Source organism: Nematolebias whitei, chromosome 12 (genome assembly GCF_014905685.2).
Source record: "Nematolebias whitei isolate Nwh7 chromosome 12, NemWhi1, whole genome shotgun sequence".
In the NCBI taxonomy this organism is placed as follows: domain Eukaryota; kingdom Metazoa; phylum Chordata; class Actinopteri; order Cyprinodontiformes; family Rivulidae; genus Nematolebias; species Nematolebias whitei.
In genome coordinates, this window is record NC_056509.1 from 34,190,739 (window position 1) to 34,198,430 (window position 7,692).

The following is a 7,692-nucleotide window of genomic DNA, read 5'->3' on the forward strand; positions in this document are numbered from 1 at the left end:
ATCCATCCATCCATCCATCCATCCATCCATCCATCCATCCATCCATCATCTTTACCTGCTTCTTCTTCCTTTTTGGGTTACGGGGGTCACTAGTGCACATATCCAGCAGTCACTGTATGAGAGGCGGGGGACACCCTGGACAGGTTGCGAGTCCATCATAGAGACACATAGAGACAATCGAGACAACCAACCATTCATTCTCTCACTCTCACCTAAGGACATTTTAAAGTTAATTCAAAATCGTTGGTGATATAAAGGTTAAATATCATTTGTAAAAACTGTAATGAAATTTATGAGATACATTTTTTTAAAGTTGGCAGCTATCCACTTTGGTCTTGGTATCACTTAGTCTAGCCGTTGGCCATTAAAATAACCATAACAGGTTAGATACTATTTGTTCACAACCTTTCCACGGAACCACATTTCCAAAGATCTGAACTATCACTTTAAAGGGTTGATGTCTCTGTACCGTCACAGTTACAAGGTTCTTTTCATCGGTTCCAAAACGTTCTTCTATTTCAGTCTCCAGCCTCTCAGTCGCTGCCTCTTCGGTCTCCTCATCTTCCCTCTCTTCATCGTCATCTTCTGAGGGAAACTCTTCTCTGAGTATCTCCTCTATCTGGTCTTCAATGCTGTGTGCATCATCGCCTTCTTCATCGTCATCTTTTTCCAAGTTATTCCTAAACTGTTTTGTTAGCAAATAGTGAGTTAAGAGTTAATCACAGATGCAGATGGGATAAGGTTATGATGAGTTCGCTCATGTTTACTTCATCTTTTTTTTGTTCTTGCTCTGCCATGAGGTCTGCCCTTCTTTTGGAAATTTTCTCTTCCTATAATAATATAGATTTAAAAAAAAAGTCAGATACTACTATAATCAAAAGGAATCTAATATATTATATTGAATTTGGAAAAATTGCAACAGATGTTACATTATACTTTAATTAAATGACACACAAATACACTTTGTTACCAGGTTCTTTTTGCGCAGATCACGCAAGAGTTGCATTTGTTGGTCACGCTTATTGAGGAGGTCACGCCATTTGCCAAGGTAGGTTGGCAACAGGCGCTTCTGAACGTCAGTGACATCCACTTCCATGACTACGACTACATCAGGGAAAAACACTCTCTCCAACATGTACTGGACCTGTTTGGAATCAGAAAGAAAACCCTCCAAGATGAACCCCGTGGACCTACAAAGTAGGAAAAAAAATGTTATATCTTTATCTAACCTATATATATATATATATGAAACTTAAAAACAATCAGTTCAACTAATAATAATTACAACTATTAAGAACAGAAACACAGTATATTACAGGTTCTGGTACAGGATAGTGGTTTTCAAACATTTTAGCTTTTGATCTGCAAAAACAACAGAGGCAGAGACTTGAACCCCATTTGTCACCGGATGAAGTAAACAAATATTGCTAATAAGACAATTAAACAACAGCATAATGACTACACAAACAGCCTCAACCATCATTATACTATGGTTTTTTTTTACCCATTCATGGCTATTAGTTTTATGTCTTGGAACTCAAAATCCCTAAATCTTCCAAGTAGAGAAGTTAACACCTTTTGCAAAAAGATTTGACATTTTTCTTTAAAATGAGATAAGATGAGTTTTGTACGAACAAGTATGGTTCTTGTTTCCAGTAGGGTGCGAGAACCATATCCAGAATCTCTGGACTTAGTTGAACTCCACTAGATAGGTAGGCTTTGATGGCAGTTTCTTCTTCAGTCATGGACACATCCTGTGGTAGAGTCACAAAATATAACATGTTAAATCTTTATAAATGATAAAGTGCAAGTTGGTACTAAAAACTTAGTGGAGGCACAAAAAAGTACTAATAGAGCTGACCTCTGTGTCATTTACGCGGTCAGAGTTATCTTCCTTTTCCTGTTGGTCTCCCTTCATGGTTTCCTTTATTAAGACTTCCAGGTCTTTAGATTCCTCCTCCAGAAGCATTACCTCATCATCATAAGGAATCCTTTTCTTTGTCTTGGCTATGATCAACATTTGGAGCTGCTCTCTGAACTCTATGTGGAACAGCCCCAGCTTCTGTGCGAGCCATCTGCCAACAGTCGACTCGCCTGACCCTCTGACTCCCAGCAAAACGATTCTCAGTGCAGGAGGCTGGAAACAGAAGAGGAATAAGGAACGTGTGAGAGAATTTCCACTCGTGTAACAACTTCAGAACTACTTCTTTCTGCTTTTCTGTCAGCTTGTACCTGAAGAGGCTCAGTCTGAGCAACAAACTGAGCAGGGTTGAGAAGGAAGGCGTCTCTGGCATCCAGGCTGGAGAAGTAAAAAGTCTTCTCACGATATTTGGCAGAAATTTCATCTGTGCACGGCCACAGAACATTGTGGATTTTTAGGGCGACCGGACAGAAATGCTTGGTATCACCTAACGATCTTTTGGATATTTGGATGTCCTCCTGTGTTAGAAAGTCAAAACTGGTAAATGTTTGTTCATGTTACACTTTTCAACTGGAAACAAGTTCAAGCAACAGTTGAAGTGAAAGGACTTGACTGTATACTAACATCATCCTGTTCCTCTTTAGCATAGTCATCACTGCTCTCTTCCTCTGCTTCTTCAAATGCCTTTGAAGCCTCAGCATCTTCAACTTCTTCATCCAGGTCAAAGGAAGACAACTTCCAAGCCACATACTGAAATGGTTCTGAGGATCCCACATGTAAGCAAAATTATTTAGAATACAACTTCTGTCCACTAAGAATGTCTATTCTTTGAATGCTATATTCAATTAAAAAAAATAACACCACAATTATGTGAAAATAATATATTGGGATAAACTAACATTGATTAAAGTTTTCTTTACATTTGAAAAAGTCCCTAAAACTCCTTTAACTATCTTTCAATTCTGTTATGGAGGAAAATCCAAATGCAGCCTCTTAAACAATTAGTCAAATGTGAAAATTCATGTTCAATAATCCAGGTAAAAAAAAAAAATCTAACAAATTTAAGTCAGATCCTCTGGACAATTTCTTTTTTTGTTGTTGAAATATTTTGTCTTTCATCCAAAGGACTTCATCAGTCCGAGGAGCCACAATAAACTCAGTCCTATAAGTGGCTTACTCACTTAGTGGACCAAGCAGTTTTATGGTGATAAGATGGTTTCTGGAGTCCGCCCTCTCCCACGTCGACTCCTCTGAGGCAGCCATGGATAAGGTGGTTCAAAACATCAAAGTTCATGCTCAATAATCCAGGTAAAAAAGTCCAACAAAGTTAAGTCAGGTCATCTGGACAGTGTCGTTTCTTCTTCTTTTTTTTTTTTTTTTTTTTGTGATTGGACTGATGAAGTCCTTTGGATGAAGGACTAAACATTTCAACAAAAAAAGAAACCATCCAGAGGACCTGACTTAACTTTGTTGGATTTTTAACCTGGATTATTGTGCATGAACTTTGATGTTTTGAACCACTTTGGCCATGGCTGCCTCAGAAGAGTCAACCGGGGAGAGGACGGACTCCAGAAACCATCTTACCACCATAAAACTGGTTGGTCCACTATGTGAGTAAGCCACTTATGGGACTGAGTTTGGTTGTGGCTCCTTGGACTGATGAAATCCTTTGGATGAAGGATGAAAAGTTTCAACAACAACAACAACAACAACAACAACAACAACAACAACAAAGAAACCATCCAGATGACCTGATTTAACTTTGTTGGAATTAGTTAAATGGTTGTTTCAGTTTTCACATTGACAGTTATACCTTTTCAAATGTGTCTAAATAGATGGATTTACATGCAACACAACTGTTTGCTTAGATGACAAAAAACACGTTTTTTTTTAAATACTTACTCTCCATCTGTTGAATCAAGTATTGAAGCAAGCTCTCTGGGGTTTTGCTGCCAATCTCCAGGACACAGTTGTTGTCATTTAAAGCAGAAAGCATCTGATCTAAATCCCCATCAAACTGCTGCATCTGCAGTATATATTCCTTCATCTCTGGGACATCTGGATATCCCAGCTTCAAGTCATTCTGCGGTGCTACAGCTTCAGCCACACAGAACAAAGAAAACATGAAATAACTTTTAATAGTTTCTAGTTTAATGCAGCAAGCAGATTTGTAAAACAAGTACTGTACACAATATAGTTTACTTTTATACTTTTGTACTTCGAAAGCAAATGTAAATTGATGGGCAAAGTCTTGTAAAGTCCAGTTTACTCCGTCCAAATGACTCACCGTTTTGATTTAACGTGTCAGGGTCTGCAGAACTGATGCTATCAGACTGATCTTCTGATTATGACAATATTGTGATAAAAACATTAAATCAGTTAACAGGTTGTAGTAAAGCATGGTGTTGTAAGTTGTTTTAATGTGCAGTACTACCATTGGTCTCCTCAGTAACTGTTTCTAGAGTGGAATGTGCCTCTGATTGCTCCTCCTTTTGTTTTCTAAATGACACCAGAAGAATGTTTCAAACCATTAACGTATATATGAGGTGGCAAAACCTTAAAAACCTCAGTGAGTCTGGACTTACAAGTTTTCTTTTATCCTTTGATCCATTTCATTCTGCAGCCTCTCCTTGATGGCTTTGTTCACATTTTCCTTTTCTATCTCGTAGATTCTCTTCAAAACTGCTTAAAACAAAGTCTAATGAAGTAGGTATAACAGATGCCAAAACAGCATGAACAATGCCCCCCCACCCCCACCAAAAAAAAAAAATTTCTAAAAGTGTAAATTTGAAATGTAAAAACGGATCCCATACCGTGATGTCCGTCACTGTCTCTGAGACAGAAAATCATATCTGGCAGGAGTCCAGCTTCCTGTAAGGCCTTCATTTGGAAAATGTTGATGGGAAAGTTGTCAAGCACCCACCCCGTTCGGACCTCGGCATCTGAGTCCAGTTCTTCTATCTATAACATCAATTGTGTCATTCCTTTGTCTAAACAGTCAGACGTACTGTGTTTTATGAATGTGAGTTCATGTTTCTCCAAACTCAGACCATTCAAAACTGCACTTCAAATATTCTGATCTTTAAAGTTTAGTTTATCTGTCATGTTTCAAATCGTTGACAAACCTCCTTTATACACTTCTTCAGCACATTGACATACAGGTCCAGATGAGGTGTGCTCATTTGTTTGGCTTCCTCCATGGTTTGAAGCACAATGGCCTTTACTTCTGGATGATCCTCGGTCACTGAGAGAAACAGAAACCGTTTGTTCCATGTTCTCGTACTTATACAAACTGCTGCCCACTGACCTCAGTTTCACTGGAATACCTTCTGCAGAGCTGGGTGTATCTGTTTAAATCAGGAGCAAAAACTTTAATAAGATGTGTGACAGGGTGAATCATGTTTTACAACATGTAAAAATGTGTCCAGCTTGCCCAAATTTTCTTCACCGTCTTCTTTCATCTTCATCTTTATTTTCTTTATAGCAGCCTGTGTTGTCTCCTTGTTGATTTTGTCCAGCTTTTCCTGTTCAGCCCTGGTTAAAACTGGCTGTGACAGCTCCTCCACGTCGAGCACCACCGCACCATAGTGCTGAGCAAGAAGCCGACACAGTGTGCTCTTCCCAGCCAGACGAGGACCAACTATGGACACTTTGCAGTGGGGTCTGGGCATCGGATGGAGTAAGTATCGTCTGGGGTTTGTGACAAACTTTTGGTAGGTCTCCTGAGATGAAAGGATGTACAGCTTGTCCTGAAAACTGTACAATGTTTGAGATGAGAGTCATTTTATCCTGTTCCAGTTTCTATATGGAATAAGAGGCGAGCACTTACCCCACAGAAAATTCTGCTTTGCCAGGAATAATCTTGCCCTCCTTCAGAGCAACAGGACAAGTGTGGCCCCATCGGCTCCTTCTCCACCGAAAGCCGGGGGCCACTGTCCTGGAGGAAGACATAATTCTCAGAAGGTCATCCTGTTGAGGAGATTAAGAAGAGTACACCAAAAATATTCCCATGTATTTGTGCATTAAACTTGTGTTTACAGCTAAGAACACTAGTTCTAAAGTGCATTCACAATAATGGTTTTGACATAAATTATAAAGCTGTCCAGACCATGTCAATGTTCTCTGGCAGTTCTTCATCATCAGGGTGGTGGAGGAGGACTGGAACAGAGACGTGCTTTAAAGCCATAGTTGCAAGTCGGGTCATCACAGACTAAAAGTAAAACCCAAATCAGCCCACAGAATCCATCAGCTGGGGAACATAAAGTCCTGTCTGCCATTTAAGACAACACTAAGTAAAACCTTAGCAATAGCTTAAAAAATGAAAGTATATATTTTTTGGTTTTGCATTTACCAAATGTAGCTCTTCTGGTGTATTGTTTCCATCGAGCTCCAACAGGTAGAGGGGGTTGTGCTCTGTCATGTAGTCCTGTAAAATATCAAGTTTCTTTAAGCATATGTTTAGGCTGCTAATTAACAATATTCCATCTGATTCTGTCATGATGTCAACATTCAGGGGTGAAATTCTGATAATTTACTAAAGATTAAATCACTCGCAACACCTAGAGTTATACAACAATTTATGGTTTAGATTTAAGTTTTTCTAAATATCATTGATTTGCTTTAGATTTTATACTAAGCAACAAAACATTCAAATGATGTCTTTTGAGCAATATTTACAGTATCTCCATCTACATCTTCTATTACTTGTTCTTATCATCTCAGCAAGGGTGAAGATCTGGTCCACTGTTTAATCGACAATTGGTCGGAGCTTCCATTCCAACACCCCGAAAAATTTTTTTCCTGGGGAGTGTGAGAAGTGTGATCCCACAATAATTGGAATACACTCGCTGGTCCCCTTTTTAAAAATTAGAACCACCACCCAGGTCTGCCACTCCACAGACATTGTCCCAGTACTGAATAGATGTGCCAACCATGACAGTCCCACAACATCCAGAGCCTTCAGCATTATTCTAATTAATCCAAGCAATATTTATGCTATTTTTTAATACAGCCACACTATTCACAAAAATAAACAGCAGGGTATCTTACCTCCAGTGGTCTTAGCATTGTCTCGTTGTACATGTTGATTCTGGTAGATGCATTTCTGAGCAGATTTTCTGGTGTCCACACCATCTGGTCAACAATATTTTTTTGATGCTCCTTCTCCTCTGCCTAAACAAATTAGTAAAAAGATAAATGATAACTTTGCAGCGTTCTCATTTAAGATGTAAAGTTTATTGTCTGAATAAATATATAACTTGTAAAAACTTTTATAGCTATTTAATCATAGGCTGTTCACATTAGTGTGGTGACACTTTAATTTATTCATAAGAAGCTGTGAGTAGGAAGGCAGATTGTTAAGGGGTTCTTATATCACTTAAAAATAAACTAAGATGCCATTTGAAAAACACCAGTGCTTATTTTATTTGCATTTCTGCTTTTGAATGTTTAAAATAAATTCACATGTTTTCGTTACTAAATCGAACGCAACAATATTCAAGTTATTGCTACCAAAAATAAGAGTACGGACAGTGTTTTGAGTTCTCCTGTACCCCTCACCCCCAATAAATAAATAAATAAATAAATATACAAAATCATACTGATGTAATGCATCTTAAATATTAATGAAAAAGTCAAAATAATCATGTTAGTAAATATCTATCCAACTAATCATTATTCATGAGAGTAGCTCTTACAATACACGCAATGTCCATTTCCTGCAAAACCCTTATAATTGTAAAAAATGAGGACAATCCTATACACCCCCCCCC

The 7,692-nt window shown here is 38.4% G+C and overlaps 1 protein-coding gene across 1 annotated transcript in view; it reads right to left on the reverse strand.

Annotated features, from left to right (window-relative positions):
• The window catches only part of ak9 (adenylate kinase 9), a 14,181-nt gene that overhangs the window by 4,088 nt on the left and 2,401 nt on the right, over positions 1–7,692 (reverse strand). The window contains exons 7-25 of the mRNA XM_037685472.1: positions 6,971–7,087; positions 6,273–6,347; positions 6,030–6,131; positions 5,751–5,890; positions 5,370–5,677; positions 5,248–5,268; positions 5,047–5,165; positions 4,735–4,882; positions 4,507–4,606; positions 4,356–4,420; positions 4,209–4,262; positions 3,824–4,018; positions 2,546–2,682; positions 2,233–2,439; positions 1,862–2,137; positions 1,636–1,754; positions 971–1,190; positions 768–830; positions 470–685 (exon numbers count right to left, since the gene is read on the reverse strand). Coding sequence (XP_037541400.1) covers positions 470–685; positions 768–830; positions 971–1,190; positions 1,636–1,754; positions 1,862–2,137; positions 2,233–2,439; positions 2,546–2,682; positions 3,824–4,018; positions 4,209–4,262; positions 4,356–4,420; positions 4,507–4,606; positions 4,735–4,882; positions 5,047–5,165; positions 5,248–5,268; positions 5,370–5,677; positions 5,751–5,890; positions 6,030–6,131; positions 6,273–6,347; positions 6,971–7,087 — 2,682 coding nt within the window. The remainder of the gene's footprint in view (positions 1–469; positions 686–767; positions 831–970; positions 1,191–1,635; positions 1,755–1,861; positions 2,138–2,232; positions 2,440–2,545; positions 2,683–3,823; positions 4,019–4,208; positions 4,263–4,355; positions 4,421–4,506; positions 4,607–4,734; positions 4,883–5,046; positions 5,166–5,247; positions 5,269–5,369; positions 5,678–5,750; positions 5,891–6,029; positions 6,132–6,272; positions 6,348–6,970; positions 7,088–7,692) is intronic.